This window comes from Stigmatopora argus, chromosome 22 (assembly GCF_051989625.1).
Source record: "Stigmatopora argus isolate UIUO_Sarg chromosome 22, RoL_Sarg_1.0, whole genome shotgun sequence".
NCBI lineage: Eukaryota > Metazoa > Chordata > Actinopteri > Syngnathiformes > Syngnathidae > Stigmatopora > Stigmatopora argus.
The window spans coordinates 6524242-6549394 of record NC_135408.1 but is presented as its reverse complement, the minus strand read 5'-3'; the positions used below and the strand labels follow the sequence as shown (position 1 = coordinate 6549394).

The window sequence follows — 25153 nt, the reverse complement described above, 5'->3', positions numbered from 1 at the left end:
AAGTCGCAAACAACGTGACTACTATCAACTCGTTCCACTTTTATGTGGTCACATTACTAAGTGGTTTAATAATTTTAAAAAAGGTGAATAGAATATGATCATGCATTCCTCCTTTTTGTTAATATAGTAATGAGAGAAAAACAGAGATTAGGTTTTTAAATAGTACTGTTTTTCAGCAATTTACAGTAAAACAAAATACCAATGCAAATAACCACGCTCCACACTAAAGCACACTTGACACAGGCAAAGAGAAGCAAAATTTAGGGACCATTGGATCTGTTATAGTTACTTTACCTGTCATCTTCTCTTTTCTCCTTCCTAGTTTATTTATTATTATTTATTTTATATCATATTGATGAATAGAGAAATACATCAAATTTCAGAGCAGATGATTAAATGCTCCTTGGACTTTTTAGAGCTGTAGTTTCTCTCTGTATGGACTGCAAGGATATGCCAGCAAACTCCATTTGAAAACAAATACATCATTCCTACACATCAGCAAATGTATTTTATTGTACGCATGTCCACATACAAAGAGTACAAAAAGTCAGTCAACAAACATTGTTGTTCATTACAGATAGACAGAACACACACAACACATGCACAATGAGACACACACGCACACCCCATCACACACACACCATCATTTTGAACCTTTTTTTAACATTCAAAACCGTTACTCCTTCAGTGCAGCTAATTAATGTTGTAAAAATGTTTAAAAAGAATTCACAGTCTAAGGAACATCACGTTGAGGCATTCTATTCTAACCTCTGCATAAAGTTGCCTTACTTAGATGCTCAGCATCTACAATATTAAAATAATGAATAAATACATAAAAACTTTGGTTTGCAAAGAAACAGTATGACAGATGCTGCACTATAGTAAGTGCATGACTCAAAGTGGTAATGTTGCAATGTTTTGTTCTGTATTAATAACTGACTCAACATTATTATTATTTTATGTCGTGTGTTTGAAGCTTGATATTTTTGTTCACTGACACTCAAAATATCTATTTTTAGATAAAAAATATTTCATGCCAACACTTTCTCTCTCCTCAGATTGATGACCTAATGAGGTAATAAATAGTTTAGTGGTTGGAGAAAGACAAAACACAAAGTTCATTGAATAAAATCTGCTTCTGACCAGGTCAGAGCAAGACACTTTGTTGCCAGGATAACAGAGTTGTAGTTACACCTTTTATTTAAACAGGATTGAGTTTCTCTTCACTCTCAGGTTTGACTTACCCTTCCTTTGCCTAATCCAAAAACCCATAATTTGTTCTTTCACAATGATGACGTGCGTCCCAATGATTCACTGTCACTGACGGGTGAAGGTGAACAATGGACGATGGAGGCATCAGGAATTATTTCTCTTCACAGGTGACCTTAGCTAGTTTCCTGAAACAAATAAGACAAAACTAATGCATTACTGCCACGTCACAACAATTTTGAGTGTGTATGTATGTAACCTTCTGGTTATACTTTATGTCCTCAGTCAAATAAAAGACCACCATAGCTGACTTCTACTCTATCAAAAGATATAGCCCTAATCCATAAACTATCAGAATGAAGATGTGACCTAATCCAGACTTCTATTAAAACACCCCACTCTTTATGGTTAGCACATTTTTTATGAGTTACAGGCCATCCTTATTTCTGTGCATTCACAAGCAGCTTCATGGTTGATACCATAAATCACAGCAACTCATGCGAAAATCTTTTACAATATGGGCCATTTTATATCACAAAAACAATCTGCTACGATGTCCTATATTTTTATAACTATTGAATAGATTTGATTGTGTCCAACCTCATCCCACCTCTTGGTCACACTGTTCCCCCGGGAGCCTGTGGAACCCCGGGATGACGAACTTCCCGTGGTAGAGCAGTCACTTGACATTTTGTTTCTGGAAGCACAGCTGGGTTTACCACCATACAGCATCACTTCCCCACCCTGTGTAGCTAAATAACAGAAAATAACTTGTACTATAAATATAATCTCCACATTCTTTTTCCACCCTATAATGTGACTTTTACACAATAGTATGTTGATTACAAAACGCTTAGCACTGAGATGAAGAAAAACAAAAACAGCAATGTTGAGACATGATTACTTTTAGCATGTTGCCTTGAGCCTTTGTGTTGGTGGTTTCCAGTGATGTATTCATTCTTCTCCAGGGAGGATACAGAGCCATTAACCACTTTACTGGCTTCCATGCATCTCTGCGATCGCTGCAAATTGTCCTCCTCTGGCGGTGGTTCTGGAGGTGGAGGTAGGTCTAAAACGAGAATGATGTAGTACAGACAAAAATTATACATAATAGTTATGTGTGTGCCTGGTATTTGTTGTCTCTTGAGATATTGGCTGTTGATTTTTATGGTCTAAAACTTGAGTCATTAAATAGAAAGAAAACAAGGACACCATTAATTGTTGTTATCTGATTTACATCTAAATGTATGTCATTCAGGGTAACTGGAACAGATTGTAGTGCAATATCCAAATTAGAACTTTTGGAACCAAGCAATAAGCTCAGTAATGTTATCACAGTTGTCACTGCACGTGTGTCTATATACAGTAAGTTCAGTCTTTGTTGCGTCGATATTCCATGTCATCGTGTCCTTTCTGCTCGTCCACCCGATAGCCCACACTGTGACACCCAGAGCTTAATGCTTAATTTGTATGATGTCATTCGTAATAAAAATCTTACCTCCTTGTATTTCTCTTCTGTAAAGTACACTCTGAGAAGGCTTCTTTTTTACATGAAGTTTTTGTTTTTTGGCCAAAAAGTTGTCTGCTGCAGATGGTCGGCTGTGCACTGAATGAGAAAAGGACAAGAAAAAGCAAATCATTAGAAAAATGTATTTTACCGTTCAACCCAAATGACTTGAATAAATATTTGTTCCTTGGAGTAGTAGGGGAATGGCCAATTTTAATGTTTGTCCTATGACTTTATTTGCTTTGTTGCTGTATGTGGACATTTGACATTACCTAATGTATTTATACTGATGATTCCCTCATTTTGCCCCTGGTTATGGACAGAGCGCTGACATTGAAGGTGATCAAACTCCAATGAGCCATGAGGTGTACTTGTTGCCTGGGGAACTGATACTGGTATCCTGCTGCAAAAGAAACATGACAAAACTGAACAAATTGCCATTCAGATACAAAAAATATTTTTTTATAATTTTTATCCATGCCAGTGAGAGTTAACTTCAATTTTTAAAATAAAATGACACGTCGCTCCTACATTTATCCACTAGCACACTGACAACTACGTCAGCTATGAAAGGTCACTTGCCAAAAGATGTCAGCTATAATTATAAACTGGCTGGCCTCCCTTTTCGGACAGATGTTGTTAAGTATCAATGACACTAAACAGTCATTGCAAGGACAATTTGGGCATCAGAGAAATTTCTGATGGGGTCATAGGGTAGAACTAAAATGATCAGGATACCCATACACAAAAGTAGTCTAGTTACCAAATACATTTATCACTCACGTACTCTGAAAGCTGATTGCCCTCTCGTTGGCGATGTACATTATCGAGTGTTTCGTCATTGGGAGACGGGGTAAGAGTGGCGGTGGACTGAAGACTAGAGGATGTGACAGGGGATGAGGCATGGTTGCTGGAGGAGGGGCTATCTTCACAGCCCTCCATCAGGTATGTTCTCTCTGGCAGGGGAGGACACCATTCTTCATCTAAGCTAGAGGCAGAAAGAAACTGAATCATTTAGACAGCAAAATATTCATTCATTTTCCATTCTGCTTATCCTCTCAAGGATCAGGGAGGTGGAGGAGCTCATCCCAGCTATCTTTGGGCAGCAGGTGGGGGACATCCCGAATTGGTTGCCAGCCAATCGTCGACTACAATCAGACAAACATGCATATAGAGTCAAAATACTCAACATTGCGGAGCAATCAGCATTTCTCCAAATATGCCTTAGCTCTCCTGATGACCTCATTCTCTATTCTCCTTGCCTCCTAGCAAGCATGGGTGGTTCCCATTTTAAAACAAAGTAAGTTTTAGAGTGAATGGATGTGTTCAGTGTGAACAGACGTGGCCTGCGATTGATGGTGACCAGTCAGAAATGCAGTCCGCATATTGTTCGTGTAAAATGGAATAGGTTCCATTCTAGCAACCGTAAAAAACATTTTTTTAAACCCCAAAAGCTACTGAAATAAATGTAAGAGTATATTTAGTACACTATACAACCCACTTCTAGCTGTTAAAATTCTTTTTTTTTTTCAAGTCTTACTTACCCTATATCCATATCCTCATTCTCTGAGAGGTCATCATTTTGTTCACACTGTTCCAACACTCCATCCAGGGGTGGTGGGGGTAATGTCTCCATCCAGGTTATAGATGGTGTCTTAACAGCCTTACCCATCTTTTGCTTTGGTTTACCTAGACAGGAGGAAGTGACCACACTTGTGTAAAAAAACAACCAAAAACATGTCAAATCATGTATCAAAACTAGGCTTTTTCCCCTCACCATTGCAGTGTTCTGGTCGAGCATACTGAGCTCCAGAGTTTTCTGGTTTGCTGGTCCAGTGCCCATCAACCTGATGCTCACTACTATGGAGTGGGCTCTGCATTTGGTTTGAGAATGGAGGAATAGAGTTGGAAACATAGGGAGTGGTTGAGGTGTGTTGGGTGTAGGTGGAGTTGTAAAGGTCTTCGCTAGCGGTATCAATAGTGCTGTAAATGGCCCCCTCACTGGATCCACCAATGCTGTATTTCTCTGTCTGATTCAGGTAGTTGGAGATGCCAGCTTCTAGATTTACATTGTGACAAAAAGAAGCTTATAATTTGTTTGTAATCAAACATCTTGATACATATCAGAATGTAATCCATTTATCTAGTTTTTGCATTCAAGGAGCTTTATACCATTGTAGTATTGCTCAGCTGTGTCATTACTGTTGGTGCAGTAGATGACAGCCTCTTTACTACTTTGAACCAGATTGGTGGTGGGCCAAGAGTCTGCTAACCACGGAGAGTTGCCCTTGCTGCTTCCAAGGACACCCGGCCTACAGAAACATCACACTTTTCATCAGAAACTTTTTGTTCCCAGATACGAAAATATGCATAAGATATTCATTTTCTGAAACTGCTTATCCTCAAAGGGGCGTGCGGGGTGCTGGAGCCTATCCCAGCTATGAAACTCCAGTATACCTGTAGCTCTTAATATGGTAGGATGAATATGAAAATAATACATTTTTTTCTCCATGTACAATATATGTACTGAAAATATACTAAACAATGGTCAAAAAACAGTAATCAAATGGTATGTTATAAACATTATATATGTTAGCCTATACCTTCCACTGTGTCCAGATCCCTCGACAGGAGGAAACCCAACTGCAGGAAAAAAAGAAAGAAGGACTAACATTACATGTGAGAGTTACTTTAAAAAAAAAAAGAATTCAATAATACATTGCCACTTTACGGATCAACTATCACGGATTTAGCACAGCGCGACTGGGATCCGCCGAATATCTTTTTTAAAACAATGCTATACATTTTTTTCCAGACACTTTTTGCACTTTAAAAGAATTATTTTTAAAAACATGAAATGTTTATGACCCCTGACCTAGACATTGTACTGAATGTATATTTAATCGGGTTATGCAAGTAATCTAACCTGCAGCGGTGTAGGCAAAAGAAGCAGTGTAGTTGCTCAACTCCTTTCTTGTTTTGCGTCGACAATAGATCCAGACACTAAAGCCCATGAGGATGACCCAGCAGGCTCCACCGATGCCCGTAATGAAAGCCGGCCGCTTAACCACATCAGTGATCTGCTCGGCCAGACTCACGTTGCTCTCGTCACTGTTGTTGCCAGCATCAGCAACGCCTGGCAGATAGGGCTGTTCAGCGCCTAAATCTTTGAAATGGAAACACATCACAAAAAGACACCAACAAGGAACATTGAAAATTTGAGGGCAATGTGGTCCGTGTTGTTTTTAGTTTTATGACTTCTGTTCAATAAACTGATATTGGTATCGTAACTGATTTAGGCATGTTTTCTGATTTTGAATGACCAACTTTTACTCAAATGGGAGAGGATTTTTTTCTTGTTTTTTGATTACGCAGATAAAAACAAAAATGAAAATGGGCTTGTTTTTCCCCGTTTTCTTGTTTTCCCAAATGAGAAGAAAAAAAAATGAATGGCTGTAGTATTAAAGATCATGGAAAGATTATGCCATTTCAATGTAATATCTTCTTCTACTTAGGAAAAATGTTTACAGTTAAAAAGCTACGAAACAACTTCCCGAGCTAATTAATATTGTAAGTAGAGGTACCACTGTCTGTGGTTTCATTACAATAATTTTGCAACTCTATGATTAAGACAGGTCTGTATTACAAGCTAGACTGCCATTAACATTTTAGAGATAAGGAAAATACATTTTGCATTGATGCTTTTTATAAATATAAAAGTAGAAGACTGTGAGGTAAACAAGAAATCACCCCCACAGAGAAAGGTACTTATCTACGTTTTTTAACTCACTGATGAAAATGGGCAAAGGTTGACTCTTTGTGCCAACACCAGCAGCAGTAACTGCTGCGACCACAACCTGGTAATCGACACCAGGCATTAGCCCTTTCAACGTCGTGGACAAAGTGTTCCCTCCGACTGTTTTGTTGATGTAGTTGTGTGTCTGGTTCTTTTTGCCACTATTCATACACCAAACCTGTTTCGATAAACATAGACAAGTACATTTACAATGCATCTACTTACTTTGATAATGTTTCAAGGCAAGGGCTGCAGCATACATTTGCATTCCTATTCATTTTTGACATTAAATGCGAAAACACTATTCCAGTGACAAAGCATTTCTATATATGCACTAATTGAACAATATCTTCTACCATATCTTCTTGCGATTAATTTGCCAAGTGCAATGACAAGCAACAATATTTTCAACTGACAAATAGAAATATAATATCACATGTAATACATTGGCAGTGACAACAGCAAAATTATATTGAATACAAGAGCTGCAATGACTTTTTTGAAGAGTTAAACCTTTTTGCATTCTTGGTGCTTTTTTCTGCTTTGCTAAGTTTTCGCTTTGTTGAGGCAATGAAGATACCACAACGTCAGAAGGTATTTACCATGTACTCCAGGATGATGGCGTTCTGCATATCAGTAGGTGGGGGTTCCCAGGATACAATTATGCTAGAGATGTTGCTTTGCTTTACCGTTGCCACTGTAACAGCTCTTGGTGGGGCAATAGGCACTAAAAAGTAAATGACAGCACTAAAATTGTGTGAAACTATAACAAGGAGTTCAACAACATATGTGACAAAATATAGTCAAGGAATAGTTATTTCAGCAGGTCGATAGAAAATGCTGAACGCAAGCCAGCCTATTATTCTGAATTAGAGATCTGGATCAACCATGATAAAGTCTGCAGTGATTTGTTTGGAAAATGAGCTAGGAGGGCTGAAGAGGAAAAAAGGAAATTATTTACTGAACCCAGATTGAAGTAGTTTCATAAAGTGCTATATTGGCTAATGACTTTATAGTGCCTCAAGAGTGTAAGGAGAAAAACACCTTTGATTTAAAACCATTACCTTCTTCTGGAATTTGAAGCAATACTGTGCGGCTGTCTTTCCCCTGGATTTCATCAAAATAAGGCCGTATCTTTATTTCATACTGAGTTCCTTTGAGCAAGCCAGTAAGTAAAGCACTACGCTCTGAGGGAGAGGTGATGTCTTGAATGACCCATGTTCCTGCACTGGGGCGGTAAAAGAGACGATAGCCTTGCACATACTGAGATTGATGATCAACCTAGATGAGAAAATAAAATAGATGAAGGGGAGGTTAAAGCGTCGGCCTCACAGTTCTGAGATCGAGGGTTCAATCCCAGGTTCGGACAATCGCGTGGAGTTTGCATGTTCTTTCCTGGCTTGCGTGGGTTTTCTCCAGGTACTCTGGTTTCCTCACATCGCAAAAACATGCATAGTGGGCTGGTTGAACACTCTAAATTGCCCCAAGTGTCAGTGTGAGTGTGAGCGTGAATGTTTGTTCGTCTCCTTGGCTCTGCCCATAGTTGGCTGGGATTGGCTCCAGCACCCCCTCCGAACCTTATTTTAGCTAGTTAATAATTCATAATAATTCATATATATATAAAAGTTATTAATAAAAATGAATATACAGCGATAATACTGAATAAATATAATAATAATAATAATAATAATAATAATAATAATAATAATAATAATAATAATAATAATAATAATAAATATTAATTAAAGTTAATAATTAATTAAGAAAGACACTTACAGTCCAGGAAACTCGAACTGAGGAAGTAGTTGGTCGGATGGGCTCTTGCAGTTGGACCACCACCTCGCTCAGTTCACGCTGCAACTGTTTATGTTCCACTCCCTGCTCCGTTGGATTAACATCTGGGCACATGAAAATTAAGATTACACTACATTCCACTTCAAATTTTGGAAGACAATTCATTTTCTGACGCTATGGTGACTAACCTTGTGTTCTGGCCGGCTCTGAGATAGGGCTCGGATCACTCAAGCCATAGGCGTTGACGGCTCGTACAATAAACAAGTAGATGGAGTTGGGAAAAAGTCCAGTGACTGTGTGTGTTTCCATCGTCACCATGTCAGCTACAGTTTGCCAAGTGCTGCTGGCTGATTCGCTGGAATAAATTAGGACAAAACAAGTTATGTTTCCATTTAACAGCACACATGGATAAATGTGTTTTTCTAAGTCAGATGCTCTGAGAAATTGCTTCGTGCTTAAAGGAAAGGCATTTCATTGTTCTGGAACTCTACAGCCTACTGCCACAACTGCTGATTCCGACTGGAGTACCCGGAGAAAACCCACGCAAGCCCTGGGAGAACATGCAAACTCCCTACAGGAGGACTGACCTGCGATCAAACCCAGGACCCCAGAACTGTGTGTTTGTGGACTGTAAATAAAAAGTAAAGGCTGCACTATTTTTTTAAACTTAGGAAATACTTGAGAACAATAAATAAAGGTCTAAATTGCAATTGCTACAAGAAAATATTTTCTAAATTGGTAGTATTACGTTATCTCCTTACTAATAGTTTTCACAATTATTCTCTATGATTGACATTTTTTTAAGTAAAAGCATAATCGCATAATAAAATTCATGATTCATTAAAGTCACCTGAAGGCCTCCACAATATAGGAGGTTACTGCAGATCCTCCCTCGTGGGCATTAGGTTGCCAGGTCAAAGAGACACTGTTCTTGGAGACATCTGTGACAATGGGCTTGTGTGGGGGACCTGGCAACTGAAAAGACTCAGCGGTCTGAGCAACTGATGGCTCTGCATTCTCTGTATGCCAAGGGGAAGAGAACAAAAGATAACAGTGTGAGAAGTAAACATTTGAATTGAACAACAACATCGTCCTTTAGCAGGGCCCCTTCCATTATGACATCTGTATTATCACAGTCATCTGGACTGGAAATTGTCTTTTTTTTATCCTCTTTTTTAATTTTTTTTTACTTGGGCCACTGCTCCATTGGGTTGCCATTTAGATAGGTTTAAAAAAAATACTGAAATAAATGACCTTCAACTGTGAGCACCCCACTCCAACTGGTCTCACCGCTGGAGCTTGCAGCCAGACAGGTATACACCCCAGAGTCGGTTTCCTGGCAACCAGCGAGGAATACAAAAAAAGAAAAAAAAGGTTTCTAATGAAATAAGTATTAATAATAATGTCTGGAAAGCAGAAATTGGTATACTAAGATCATCAGATGGTGGAACTAAAAGAGAGCTGGCAGAACATTAAGACATTAATGGCCAGACAAATCACTCCAATGTCAGTGACATTGGTTTGAAAAGCACACATTGATGAAGGTTTAATCGAAAAAGATACAGATTCTTCAAGTAATAATTTTGAAAGGAGACCACAAATAAGATGTTCACAATTTTCAAAAATATATCCGTCTATTGAATTTGTGTCAGAATCACAAGAATATACACAGAGTTCATAAAATTGCGTTTAGTGACAACATTTTCTCAAACACGGTTAGTAGCTATATGTTATATTATATATGCTCTCATACTAATCCCTAGAGGAAGGGTCAAAGAGAGAATTTTAATGACCAGTTAGACTCCCAACACCTTGCTGGCCTCCCATTCGCAGTGCTTCTACAAATATGTAAAGTTTGCACGCTCTAAAAGATAGATTTGGAGGCAACTTGACATACCTGAAGATTGGCAATTTGGAACGTGCCATTTTCCAGGAGGCTTATTCGAGCATCATTCATTAGAATCCTCTGACCATCCTTCTCCCATTGGATACTGGGAATAGGGTTTCCTATAATGTGGCAGTGCAATTGTACGGTTGACCCTGGTGGATATGTAACATTTGCTGGTCCTTGTCTGACGATGGGGGGGACATGATTTGACGGTTCTGTAGGGAAATTAAATGTAAGTCAGCAAGTTTATAGAAAAGATTTAGGGTCAAAAAAGGCAAAATTCTAATTTTTTGCAGAGACTATTCTCAGAATTCTCACTTTCAAGTCAGAATTCTCAATTTAAGGTCTGAATTGTTACTTCATTCTCAGAATTCTGACTTCAAAAAGCAAATTCTGACTGTTGAAGAGCCCCTTTGGTCCCACTAACAAATGTAAACGAGAGTGTGCGTGTGTGTGATAGCAACTCACCGCTTTGTACCTCTAACAGGGCCTTTGTAAGTATGCTTCCTGCTACACTAATGGCCTGGCAAATGTAGTAACCAGAATCCTCGACATGGACATCCATAATGGTTAGCTCACCGTTAGGAGACACAAAAAAACGGCCTTGTTGTGTCTGTTCCTGAATTGGAAACAACAAGATCTGAAAGAAAAAAAACATGCAAATTAACTTCAGATTTTGTCAAAGATGATTAAATGACAATTGTTCGATGTGTCTCCATTGGTTGGAGAACTTATGTTCACTCCTCAATTTGAGTGAAAGTTGACATAATTGTATTTATGTATTACCTGGCTTCCTTCTTTTTGCCAAAAGACAGCCGGTGGAGGGTTTCCTTTTGTGCCGCAGAGGAAAGTTACAGTGAGTCCTGGTACTGTGATCTGGTCTCGTGGGTGCACAACAATCTGAGGAGGCACTGAAGAAATAAGGATCACAAAAATAAATTTATTTTCCATTATTTTGTAAGGAAATCAGTGCTAAAACATCAAATGATCAAAAACACAGAAGCAACCTGGTTTGAGATGGTATGGCATTACCCAGAGAGCAACCAATGAATCTTACTAAACTCTAATTTTTGTAAAGAACAAAGGCTCAAATTTCATCCTGAACTCTGTGCATGTCTGTGCTGTAACTACAGGAAAGTTTTGGCTGTGGTTATTGGTGCCAGCCAAAATGCACAAATTGTACTTTCAATAAAATAAAACTATGAATATGTTTGTGTGGTATTAGTTTTAGCAGACTGTCATTCTTTATTCTTGTCATTTTGAGACCACATTTTAGAGTCAATGTATTTGCATTTTGACATGTGTCAGTAAATGCTGTAGGGCTCGCTCATAAAACACACAGTAGCATGGCCCAGCTCTAAATATATACCTTTTTATCTTTCCAAATGACAGTTTGTAGCTAAGTGCCTCTTTTCAAAGGACTGTTTTTATTCAAATGCAAATTCAGTTCTTTTTGATCTGGCTTTTCACTTTATAGGCATGTAGAACTGAAAGTTGAAAAGGAATTTAAACTGAAACATTTTGCTTTATCTCTTACAAAGTCTCAGAGAGCTAGCTGTCTGTACCCAGTGGAATAAAACTGGCTGTTTAAACTACTCAGGCACAAAGTGTTCCTTTTGGTAATATCTCCTGACATACATTCTCAACATTCTTATAGAGTATTCGACATAATCCAAAACCCCATTAAGAATACTAATTAAAACACTAATAAATAAGAAATACCCAAGGTATAGAAGTTTTGTGAAGAATGTTATTGGTTAAACAGTCACTAAAAGCAAATAATGAATAAATACACAGTGGATGGCAAAACAAAATAGGTGGCTGTATAATATGTATATGTATGTGTTAGATTTCCACTTAAATAATATTTGTATTTCCCAGGTTGCCTTCCTTGGAGAGGAGAACTTTATTTTTAATCATTTTACTGCCTTATTTTACAAATTGAATTAGAATCTGAAAAGGTTATTGCCAACGTCTCCATCTGTGGCATGTCAAATTTATAAATGTTTATTTTCCATGGTCCTACTTGACAAGATGTCAGAAAATATGAGATCAGGCTCACATTTTTTAATTAAAATAGACTTTATTACTTAGATATAATGAGGAATATGCAAAATAGCAGAGATGTGGGAGGTAGTAATTTTCAGCAATTTTCATGTTTTGAAAAATTGTTCAATTTCTCATGCATTCAAATGTTATGCCCGCAAAAATTTGGATTTTTTTGGTATACTTTTGGGGAAATTGTGAAACACCTGAGACTGCCTTGCGAACGTCATCAACTTGCAATGAACAGATCTGAATGCCACTATCATTAGACATTAGACAACCCCACCTATTAAATCATGGTGTCTAGCTACAAGCACGACATTCAGATACCTGAATTTCAAAACCAACTTTCTTCAAGATAAAAGTGATTCAGAGAATAATGTTAAAAAATAGCTCAACAATCTCAAAGTGCCAATGCCTTACCGTGTACCTGGAGGGTAGCTGCTGCCTCTGCTTTGCCCACACTGTTCTCCGATACACATGAGTATGTGCCCTCATCTTCTGCACGCACCTGGTTCAGGTGCAAACTGTTATCAGTCCGGATCGCATATCTGCAACACATCAACAGAGTAAACGAATTGGAGCAAAACATTAATATTACTTCAGAATTGTATTCCATCATAGCATGACATTCAAAAACATTGCTCATTACGTATTAGTGGACTCAAGTAGCACTTTATTTACACACACAATTGGTTGGTGCGAGGTAAGCCCAGTCAAAAAATTGGCATCATGCAGCAATAGCTTTCTATTAGATGCAGTGAGTACAGTTCAATGTATTGAGAAGTACAGCGACAACATTCCTAACCAAGTTACCTGCCCCGAGGCAACTCGCCTTCTTCTCTTCGCCAACGAATAGTTGGTGGAGGATCCCCGTGCACTTCACAAAAGAAGTCCACTGTTTCGTCGGCCAACACCACTTGGTTTACTGGTTGTTTAGTGAACACTGGCCTCTCTGATGTAGATAGGAAAGAGGAAAGTCAGTTCTTATTTTCTTGATTACTGAGAACAGTTTGACATTGCTTTGGTCTAACGCCACAAAAAACAATGGCAATAGTTAGCATAGACAAATTCACATCCAAAGGAGTTTAACATTGAATTCAATTTCATCTGTGGTGTCTTAAATGCATACATTTTGAGGGGGTGGTTGGTAAAATAGTGAGTTTAAGACAAAGAACACAAAACATTACAACAACAACATACTAACTGTATTTTGCGCTCGATAAGATACTACTTTTTTCTCTTCTTATTCATGGATTTTTGGGTCCTAATTAGCTTCTATTTTCTGTTCTTCGGGGCTTGAGAGTTTCACCATGAATTTTGACATTTTTATAAAGATTTTTGATAAGCCCAGTCCAGTATCCACATAGTTGAAGAACAGTTATCACAAAGTGACTTACCAAATACTACCAGTTCAGCTGGATCACTGTCTTTTTCTCCGACCATATTGGTTCCAACGCACACGTACATGCCAGCATCACTTTTCCGTGTGTTGGAAATCATCAATTTGCCTCCCCGGATCTGAAAAAAAAGACAGGTAAATTACGTATTAGAGGTTGTCCTGGTTTTCCTCTTCCTTTCCTAATGATTCGTAGTAGATAGTATGTATATATTCTACCACCACATGGTGTCCCCTTGATAAAGAAAGTCGTAATAAAAGAATACAGGTTATATTCAATCAACAACAACATACCGCAATCCTCTCGTCTCTGTCATTGACCAGGACATTATTTCTCTTCCACGAGATGGTTGGTTCGGGATGTCCTCTGGGGGGGATACACTCCATGACAGCTGGCTCACCTGCTGCTACCACCACATCACTGGGTGTCTGACGGAAGTCGTCTCTTAGAACTAGTGAGGGGGGAAACACAAGAAATTGAAAGGTATGTTGTTCAATTTACTTGCAGGGCAGGTACATTTGCTTCAAATGAATTTTCCAGGTCCCAAGACAATTCGATTAACCCTTTCATTTGTTATTCTACCCTTTCACGAAACTGTCAAACATTTACAGCAAGGCATTTAATTGTTTGAAGTGAAAAACGAAACTTACTTGCCACTTCCAGTGTTGCATTGCGACTAACTGCCTCACCCAGGTAGTTTCGTGCTACGCACACATAGAGCCCTTCATCGGGTTTGCTCCGCCGACCATGTACAATTCGTAAGAAGAAGAGGGACCCACTGGGTAAGAGCATTCTGTGAGAACGAGGGTCTTCGCGATCTGTTTCAACTCGCTCGCCATCTTTGTACCATTCCACCATTGGCGTTGGACGGCCCTCAGCTTTACAGTTGAGGGTGGCTGCTTCTCCCTTTGACGCAATCAAATCAGATGGATGTTCAATAATCTGTGGAACGGAATCCTCTAACCTGGGCTGAGATCCTGAAACAAGGAAAAGCCATGGAAGGAAAAAGTATTACAGATCTGTTTTTAGAAAGATTTATTCTATGAAGATCCCAGTTTGATGCCTTTTGTCCAATTTGACAGAAACCATTTCCCATTGAGAATCAATGCATCAAGAAAGTGCATTTCCCCAAAGTCAATATATACATATTCACTAAAAGTATATTCTCGTATATATAATAAAATAATAATAATTATTATTATTATTTCATTGAGTTATTTTAAATTCCTTTATGAAGTTAGAATTGGAGCGATTATGAAAATATAGTGTGTTTACTATGATAAGTAGGAAATTAAATGTTATTGGCTAAATGTAAATGACATGACGCTGCATTGACTAACAGCTTCCGTGTGATTCATTGTTCTTTCCAAGCAGTCTTCCCACAGATGCTGCCTCCCTTTGTTTCCAGGTGAGCACAGCTGCGCTACAAGGTCAGATGTGACGTCACATATATCACGTCATATCTGACAAGGACTGACTTCAATGATGAGCTCATTCTCAGAAGGCCAGCTGCTAACTGGCTTCCAACACAACATTCTCTCTTATGTGAATATCGACGACATAGTTGTCGGTCAGAATAATTTACAAAGAAAAAGGTCTTACTATTAACCAATAATGTGAGTCTAAACGGAATGTGATATCCATTAAAAAATTTAAAAAAAATGATCAGAAATAGATTGTAAATTAATGATGAAGCATCCTCTGCTTTGATTGGCCAAGACTACTGTTTGAAGATGAGTGAGTGGCCTCCGCAGTGAGCCAGGAGCAGGGTCTAATTAGTGCAAATGAACACCCACACCAAGTGGAAGAGGTGGTGTACACAGATTAGAGTTGTGATCGCGCATGTGTTCCGCCACTGTAATGGGACTAATTGCATGTGAAATGTGATGCAAATACAGGGCCAAAGTGGGGTGCCGGGGTCCTTGCCACCCACGTGTGAGTCATATTCAACGTTAAAAGAACCCAGGCACCATTTTTTGTTATGACCAACCCACAGTTATTATAAACCGTGGGCTTTTTAAAAAATAGTTATTACTGATCACTACATTTCTTTAGCTGTAATTGGATGTTGTCTATTCCCATAGCTGTTTCCATAGTGACTTGGCCTTAATCTTCCATAGTGATCTTCAGCAGCATCTCACCCTTTGGCTGAAGAGATTACTGAATAGAATAAAGAACTCTCACTGGCCACTCTTTCATGTCTGCCATTGTCTGCATTGGGATCGCATCCCTCTGCGATTCCTAACAGAACCAAACCTAAATACCTGTGAATTCATGAGTCACACAGCCGGATTTAGTGTGAAGTGGCAAGGGGCAGGTGTGAGGAGCAGGGGGTCACATAAGTAATGATGTTGGAAGGGTTAGAAGGGATTTGAAGATGACTTAAGGGTTGTGACCTATCCTGTGACCCGAGAGTCATCAGTACACTTAACCCCACCTCTTGATTGACCCCATGGACCATTACCCACTTTTGCATCATGTCCCACAACAATGGCTAGCTTTTCTTTATTCTCTTCTTTCAATAAGTAAGACATTTTCCATGAACTCTGATGGATGGTGAAATCAATGACAGTTACTTTTTTTGTTGTCAAATCAGCAAATATTGGGTTGCATAATTAATTGGGCAAATTTAGATGCAGCACATTTGAACATTTTAAATCTCATAGGCATGCTGAAGTGAATGGATTTCTAGGCCACATTATAATTATATTCTAAAATGTAGCATATAGAATAACAAAAGATACATGTACTTTTTTTCCCTAAAAAAATGCGGCACAGTATTTGTAATGAGTTTCATTAAGTCTGGCATCCATTATTAAACTCCATTATAACAGTAAATAAATTAAATGATACAATGAAAAAATAGATGCTATGTAATAACAAGAAAGATTTAAGAACATGTTCTATTTTAAATGAACAAACTATGTCTAATTTTCATTGTCTTTAGGACATTTTTTACTTAGTTGGTTATCTATTACTACCGCAAGAACTTTGTTTTCACATTCATTTTTTGCATGTTATTGATATCAGAAAAATATAGAGGAATAGAAGGGGTAATCATTATTTTTTGTGAGCATATAGAGAGCAACTCTATAACACAAGAACTTTTTTTTACAGTAAAAAAAATGTTAACGCTATATTATTAGTATATGTATGCAGTTCAAGACCAGCATAATATCATGTAAAAATTCTTTATGTGATAAGATTGAATTATGATGCACTTGCCTACACTTTTAAAATGCCGACATTTTACCAAATTACTACGTTTACATATACATGTGCATTACATAAAAATGTAAATTTTAAAATCACTGATATTTTAACTTGCACACAGGCACTATCCCAACAGATTGCGGTTTTAATGGATATGGTCAATGATAAGCCATTCTTTTATACAGCATGTCCTTGCCTAGTGGAAACTGTGATGAGTAGGCTCAAGCTTAGAGCAGTTGAAAATACATCAAAATCCTTTGTGGTAATTAGGAGCCTAGCTTGACAGATGAGTTGTGGTTGAGCTGCTGAGCACCCCCAGATGCCGAATTGCTCGCGTATTAAGGCTGAGAAGCTTTTTTTTAATGAGAAACATGGGAGGGGCAGGTTTAGAGGGAAAAGGTGAAGGATAACCAGCTAGATTGAGAGGATAAAATGCGAGAATATACAAAGACATTCGAATTCACTCACGTCTTTTTTTTCTATTTTGCATAGTGGCTCCACGTCTTGTAGCCATAGCAATAACTCAAGGGGAATTGGAAGTGAAGTGAAGCAGATTGCAATAATGAACACAATAATAGTGAAAAACAGACAGTTGCTGAAGGTAGTGACAGGATGACGGATTGCTTCTCTTTTTAATGATCCTAATATCAATGCAGGAATTAATGTTTTAAAATAAGAATGGCGTATTTAATATCGTCCCTTAAACCTATTTGAGACTTTAAGTATAAAATCATTCAAAAAAAGAGCCATTTTTCCCCTTAATTTTGTTATTCACCTTTCACTTTGAATAAAAGGATGTAGAGGAATACGTAGTCAGTAACTGGAGTTTAAAATACTTTTCTCAATACAGTTTTAAGTATCTCAAAATCTCTACAATTCTATTATATCTAACCCAGACTTCCCTCTCCCAAGCAACTTTGTCTCAGTGGGACATGCCCTTAACACGTCACCACTGGGAAGCAATCACAATCATAACAAAAGAATAAAAACGTTTTTAGCAAAAAACATCAAGAAAGGAATGAAAGGTCATGTAAAGGTTTAAGAATAATCTTTTTTTTTGAAATAATCTGATGTCAAATTTGAACTTTTTATGAAAACAAACTCCGTTTTCACTATATTCAGAATGCCATTTCATTTTTTAATGTCAGTCTGTGCCAAATAGGATTTTATTATCATTAAATCTGTGGTCATAACACCACACTTTATCTGGATTACCATCATAAAAGAGAAGAAAAAAAGCCATGTCCTTTCACATTGTTCGGTCACAGGAAAAGTTGAAGAAGGAAATGTGACTTTCTTACCGGTGATGTTTCCCCACTCCAGCAGAGATCCGTTCAAGGATGGCAGGGAGGAGTTGACGAACACATCTGTGCTGTTGTTGGTGGTTGGAATGGTGTCGGTAAAAAAGTTCATCTGCAAAAGGGTATTGAGCAGATACCGCAGCATCTTGCCATGCAGAGTCAGCTGCCCTCCAGCCTCTCAATTACTCTGGATGTTTCAAAAATCACTGCTGCCAAAATCCCTTACCTCCTTACTTGCTTTTTTTAGGGTTATAAAATTCACCTTTTTGTCTCACATAACATCAATGGAAAATATGAGATCTTTTATGAAATAAAAGTTAACATCAAACGTAAATGTAAGGAAAATACGAGTTGATTGATTAGCTATGGAAGACTGCATCAATTGAGTCTCGGTCCGTTCCCGTATCGGATTGTTCCTTCCTCCTCTCTTCTTTTGTTCTGTGATCAAATAACTTCACATGCTGTCTCCTATCACACACTCACACACACACACACACACACACACATACACACACACAAAATTCTCAAAAGAATCCACCAATGTAATGATGACCCTTTGGATTTTTTTGGTCTGCGCTCTGCAACGCCTCCATCTGGCTCCTCCTGTGCACCTCCCTCTCTCTCTTGCTATCCATATGTATGTGAGGGGGAATCCCAGGGGTCCGCAGGAGAGGAAGAGAGCAGGTGCTGTGGGCAATGAATGTTTAATTATTATATTAATAATCATCCCAGGAGGCTTTGAATGTGAGGTGGAGGAAAGAGGTGAAATAGAACTATTGTCACTGTCAGTACTGTAAAGCAGACAGATGTATTGTTTCCATGTCTATGCAAATTAGTTCTTACACAAGCAAATATGGGAGTCGTCAAATCTGGGTGGGTATGTTTGCCACCCAAAATTCACTTCATCTGAAATACCCCCCAAAAGTTTGCAGTGTATTATACCGTACAAAACGGCCCCAATCTGATCATATAGGTAATTGGAAATTGGGTCCATTCACCTCATTTTCAGGGGATCAGGATCGAGTAAAAAAGATCGGGTTATTTATTTATTTTCACTTTTACGAATTAACTCATTAGCCATTCAATCCATTTTGACCAGGAGGCTTGACACTGATTGTAGCGTTGTCTCCCACCACCAATTTTCTATATTAGTGACATAGAAAATAATAAATGTTGTGAGAACTCATTTAGAGTGGGTCTCCCTTGCGCAATATAATGAATTAAACTTCATTCAGGAAAGGGAATGCCAAGGGCCAATTTTTGCATGTCATAAATTAAAACCATTAATATTGTTGTTGTCATTGCAGTCTACCTGCATTGCAATGTTTCTTCTATTATGCTTTGTGTGTGGATATCCATATTGATGAATGTATGTCATGTCCACTAATCATGCCAAGCAGTCTATAACAGTAAAAGGCATTCCACAAAACATTAATGACAAGCACTGTATGCGGGTTTGTAGTATGGTCACATGTAGTGAGTGGAGTCCCCGCTGACAACCTCAGTGTGAATCCTCAAAATGTTGGCTGCCCCACCCATTCAATCAGGGTCCGGTCCTCCTGTTTGTCTGACAATGGGAGGCATGGCATTTCAAAGTTGTTGTGACAACCGCCATCACGCTTTCTTTTCTATGGGTTGGGTTTATTTTGGCTCTCCTTTCAGAGAGTATTCAGTTCATAAGCTTTATACCAGAATACTTCATAGAATTAAATGCAACCTTTGATTAATTGCCTACATAATGGCTTGACAAGGTACTTTGAGATATGATGAAATCCTGGTACAGTAATAAGGCAACATATTATGGTTTATACTGTATCTTGAAATCCCAAATAAAAATGATGAATTTTGACAAACATGCGGTCAAAAGAGAGAGAAAATAGAGACAATGAATTATTGTCACTATTATAATGATATTGTATCATGAACAATAACAATGTAGTATCAGACCATTATCCACACTGCTTATCCTCACAAGGGTTGCAGCAGATTGTTTTATTTTACTTTTTTTTTAAAAGAACATTATATCAGACATGGTTATTGAAAGTTGTACCGGCAATGAGATGGACATCTGATAGCAATACGCAATGAGACACCACAAGATACCAGACAGGGCATCTGTGGTCGGGTCTGTGTTTGGGCACTTTGGCATTTTGCTGCTGCAGTTGGCCCTTTGGGAATATGCAAGCAATGTTCCGAGCTCTAATGTCCCAGCTGGGTGTTTTGATGGCTAAACACAGCAAAAAGCCCAGACTCAGCATTCTGACTATGCACTTAAGGATGGTACGCCTCTTTCAGTATTTGGCAACACTGACACAGCCAATGTTCTTATCGCGGTATGGTTTTAATGAATACGGGTCTGTTATTTTGGCAATAACTATGTGTGACTGAGCTGGATTGCCAGGCGTGTACCACAGCCCATATGCCAATGTGGCGTAATTGTTGCCCCTGTCCTATACGTATGTTCAGCATAGAGGCCAGATGGACAAATCCCTAAGCAAAATGGTCAGTGCCTCCCTTTGGGACGTTGTGTCAACTAAGCTGTTACAGACCATTCATGCCCACCAAACATTGCAGCTATCCCAAAACTAAACACAATTTAAACACTCGGCAAGTGTTATCGCCGCTTCAAGTCCTTAAAGTGTTTCTACATGTGTTTATGTGATTTGTTATCTGTCGCTGTGTGCCCTGCAATTGGCTGGCAACCAATTCAAGGTGTCCCCCACCCGGGATAGGCTATAGCACCCTTGTGAGGATAAGTGGTATGGAGAATGAATGAATGGATAGATGATTGCATGAGTGAATAAATGGATGGATGGATGGATAAATGAATGACTGACAGATATTTGTCAGTATATTCTCTTTAGGGAATTAGAGCACCAAAGGCGGGAATTTGAACAAAGCAGTAGCCACACCCCAAAATTAGACTATGTTAGAGCTGGGCAAACACTATGTAATTGCACTACAAAACCCCAATTAGCTACGACCCCATGGATATTTAGTTGGAAATGATAGAGCTGTCATTTATGCACTCAACATTTGCATGTCATGAATTCCCTTGTACACATTTAATATATAATTCATTTTTCCCTTATTCTCATACGACTTCAGTTCCAAATAAATGCAGATAAATGCAAAATACTAATTTAAATATGCATTAATATTAAATGTAGGCGGTTTCCCCAAATGCAAGGTAGTAATTGAAGTTAGTGGGTTAGTAACCTCGTCTGCTTCCTCTCAGACACATATAGCAATGTTTTCAAGTGCTTTGACGAGAAACTATTTTCCATTTAACTTGTAAAGAAAAAAGAAACATAGGCAAAAAGTGTGCCACTCAATAGGTTTGGTTCATATTCTCACTATCACTCTGAAATGGACCTCCGTAAGATGGAGTTAATTTCAATCAGCAACAGTGAAGAGCTCTGCGTCATATTGCTTGCTGTTGAAAATGATGAGTTATTTGTCAGCCCCAGAATTTAAAGAAACTTATGAGCCTGAGTTCTTTCCCAAGGCGAACAGCAAACTTCAGAGGGTCATCACATGCCAGGGAAAATCAATGGGAAAGGCCAGTCACATTTTAATGAATGCCTCAGACAAGACACGCACCAAAAGAAATGGCTATCACTCATTTTATATGTGCCTCGAGTTATATTAGGAATCTGAACTATCAAAAATATATTTCTATGGACGGTCAAAACTGTCAGGAGACTAAGTCTAAGACATTAAGTGTCTGACTTTTGGCAACTTGGAATTAGGCTTGATTTATGCCCGCAGAAGAAAAATGTCACAGGACAAGTGCGATGGATTGAGTCAGCCATGTGATACAGACACACACAAAAAATCTATGAAAAAATGAGCCACTGTGAAGTTTATTTTTAGTGGTTGATAGTGGACTGAATTATGGATTTTACCCATCTGGCAGTGAAGGATGGGTGGTGAGTAGCTAATGATATGCTTGACGAACAACATTAACAAAGATGTTGGATGAGAGAGGGCGTGTCTGAGATCAAAAGCGTGACTGCACTATTGTGTTGCATGATGGGTTGTTTATTCACAGCTGAGGCTTCCTAAATTGTTCTTTATATTCTTTTATTGAAGCCAGAGGGGTTTGGGAAATGATTAACTGACAAACTAACAATATGGATCTTTTGTCACTCGGTTTCTGCTTATTTAGTTCTTCATTTATTGTCACTACGGCCTGCTTGGTTAACCGCGCTTGTTTTAGGCACAGTACAGTGAATTATTTGGAATAGCAGCATTTACAGCTTCCATGTCCGTTTTTTTGCTTTAGATGGGAGAAAAAATATTAGTTTCAGGTTCTAAAATATTTTATTGCAATAAACTACCTAAATTTATTTCTTCACTTGAATTTTTTAGTTTGGAATAGGTGACCTTTTCATCTATAGCTATCAAATTTAAGATAGTATGCAACTATATCGTAAGCAAAATCAGGCAAGTATTTATTTTGTGATTATGAATACCATTAAATGCTGTATCATAATTTATATAATCCCCAGCTAATTATTTGTTTCCCAACTGTATATACATGAGAAATTAATGGCTTAAAAATGTACCTAATTTAAAATGCTGTCTCTATTATTTAATGATGAATTATTTATAATAGCAGAATTATGAATAAGAGCATCCAGCTGCTTACCTTTTGAGGTACTTTAAACTATACTTGAAAGTGAAAATATCAATTCATGCACTTTTTTTCCTTTTTATTTTAAGTAAAACATTTCACAAAAGGTTAGTTATGGTCATGTGAAATGTAATTAAAGTCAATGTAACATTGATGAATGAAACTTGGAGCAATTCACTAACAAGACAAGCCTCCAAATAATTTAAATATTATCAAAACAAAGGGAAAGCCTGAGATATTTATCCATATTTTTTGGAAACTCTTCAACTCAAATATACATTAAGCGGCCCTTTTTAACCCTTGCATCAGTGTTACTAAGGTGTTCCATGTCTTTGGCCCTGACACAAGGTTCTACCTGAATGTTTTGCTTTTGAGCTGGTGGAGATCAGATGTTTCTTGTCATTAGATCGCCTCTCATTAGATTGCCTGTCTCATCAAAAAGAAACTTAATGAGACAGTGTTTAATTTCCATAGTCCCCCTGCCCTTGATATAAGGAAGATGTGTGTCAGGCTTTGTCAAGCTAAATTACCCCAACATTTTGTTCAGCAATGGCACCTGGTCCCCCCTGGTCGCTTGGGGGATGTTGGCTAAGGGTAGGGAATCCACTGGGAAAAAAATGAAGGCTGGACCCAGCTGGGGTAAGTTAAAGAGCTAAATGCTGATTGGAGGGGTTCTGATGAAACAAACATTGAAGTTTTAGGATCAAGGGAATCTATCCAGAGGACTTGAGGGGGTTCTTTTGTTTTAAAATTTGTGTGAGATTGGATGAAGTAAAGAAGATAATAAAGATAACTTAAGTGGTATTAGTAATATTTTTTTATTCATTCAAATTTGTCGGGGTTGTTGAGAAGCATTTACTTTTACAATTTATTCATTTTAATTTGGCATTACATGACCTTTAAGGCCCACTCAGTTAGATGCCCATCTCAGCCTCTTATTAATATGCTCAAGAGTCACATTAACTGTGGTTTGATTAGTTTTGGAGTCACGAAGTGGGCATGAAATTGAAATTTAACACTTTTGATTACTCGATTTCATGAATAATCAAGTCATCAGTCAATCTTTCAGATTCAGTGTGCCAGGTAATTGATGAAATCGCCATTTCGATTGGCATGTTTAGAAATTGAAAGCAATCATCACTCAAACTCAATTTTTACAGACTCATTCCAATGACATGAAACACAAGTCTCAACTCAAGATAGTGATTGAGACACTTTACTGGAATTTGAGGAGACAATTTGATCGCCTTGTTACGGGATTGTGTCATTGTTTATTTCATCATTCCTTAATTGGCTTTCTTCAGGGACTAATGTCCACCTCTGGCCTATGGGATCTTGACCTGGTCAAAGTGACAGTAAGATGCTTTTCAGTATTTGTAGCTTTCCTAATAAAGGTCAAAAAGGAAAATATCTGGTGTAACCTTTGAATTTTAGTCCTGCTGCTGTCGGTAAATGGTCACATCAAGACATCTTTGATGACTTTTATTTTCACCATAGCACTGTTCACTAATCTACTGTTATATAATATAGTTACATTATTTATTAAATGTTGCTACACGATTTATCTAATATAAACTGTACCATGAACCTTTTTGTTTTATTGAAAAATTAATACTTATAAAAATATTTATTTTCTGTCATAACCAAAGGTAAAATGTTTCTGCTTTATTTATCTTTGTATTTTTATCATATATAAATTAAATTATATATACATTATTTATTAGTTATTTATTGTTTATTTATTTAATATTAATTCTTTATTGATTATCTGTTCGTTTGTTTGTTGTTATTATTTGTGCAATTTGTTGTGAAGCTTTTAATCTCATACTTGATTATTTTTATAATAAAAGCATTCACTTCAATTCAATAAATTGTATTTACCTGCCCGGCGGCTTGAGTGGTTAGCGCCTCGGCCTCACAGCTTTGGGGTCCTGAGTTCAAATCCAGGTTGGTCCACCTGTGTGGAGTTTGCACGTTCTCCCCGGGCCTGTGTGGGTTTTCTCCAGGTACTCCGGTTTCCTCCCCTATTCCAAAAACATGGTAGACTGATTGGACACTAAATTGGCCGTAGTAGTGAGTCTGAGAGTGATTGGTTGTTTGTCACCTTATGTCGTGCGATCGGCTGGCCATCAATCCAGGGTGTCAGTTGGGATTGGCTCCAGCACCCCTCGAGACCCTAGAGAGGATGAGGATGTTCAGAAAATGAATGAATGAAACACAAAAAAAAACGGAAAAAAACACGATATGATTAGTAATTTCAATTGTGCTGAGTGGAAACGAACAAAAACATCCACAATCCATCATATTGCATATTGCAATATTGCAAGTGTTGTGTATTTTTAGGGCGCAACAAGCACCTG

General features: G+C 38.0%; 1 protein-coding gene across 1 annotated transcript; it reads right to left on the bottom strand.

Moving 5' to 3' along the window:
- Positions 1–489: 489 nt before the first annotated feature.
- robo3 (roundabout, axon guidance receptor, homolog 3 (Drosophila)) lies at positions 490–24805 on the bottom strand. Its single transcript, XM_077592924.1, has 29 exons — positions 24675–24805; positions 23149–23219; positions 18155–18841; positions 14291–14617; positions 13934–14091; positions 13641–13761; positions 13057–13195; positions 12664–12791; positions 10981–11105; positions 10663–10834; positions 10204–10409; positions 9561–9642; positions 9157–9325; positions 8495–8661; positions 8289–8410; positions 7577–7793; positions 7115–7239; positions 6507–6690; positions 5643–5882; positions 5320–5359; positions 4889–5028; positions 4494–4775; positions 4261–4405; positions 3504–3704; positions 2989–3119; positions 2708–2815; positions 2114–2278; positions 1820–1961; positions 490–1397 (listed from the first exon to the last, which is right to left on the bottom strand). The coding sequence occupies exons 3-29, from the start codon at positions 18297–18299 to the stop codon at positions 1364–1366; spliced, it is 4215 nt and encodes a 1404-aa protein (XP_077449050.1). The 5' UTR covers positions 18300–18841; positions 23149–23219; positions 24675–24805; the 3' UTR covers positions 490–1363.
- Positions 24806–25153: the final 348 nt, after the last annotated feature.

Excerpts from the sequence above, each read along its gene's own strand:
- robo3 (XM_077592924.1), bottom strand. The coding sequence starts at position 18,299 with ATGCTGCGGTATCTGCTCAATACCCTTTTGCAGATGAACTTTTTTACC. Across the intron at positions 5,883-6,506 it reads ACCTTTGCCCATTTTCATCA|ATTTAGGCGCTGAACAGCCC; the intron begins GTGAGTTAAAAA and ends TCCATTTCAAAG. Across the intron at positions 3,705-4,260 it reads AATGAGGATATGGATATAGG|CTTAGATGAAGAATGGTGTC; the intron begins GTAAGTAAGACT and ends TTCTGCCTCTAG.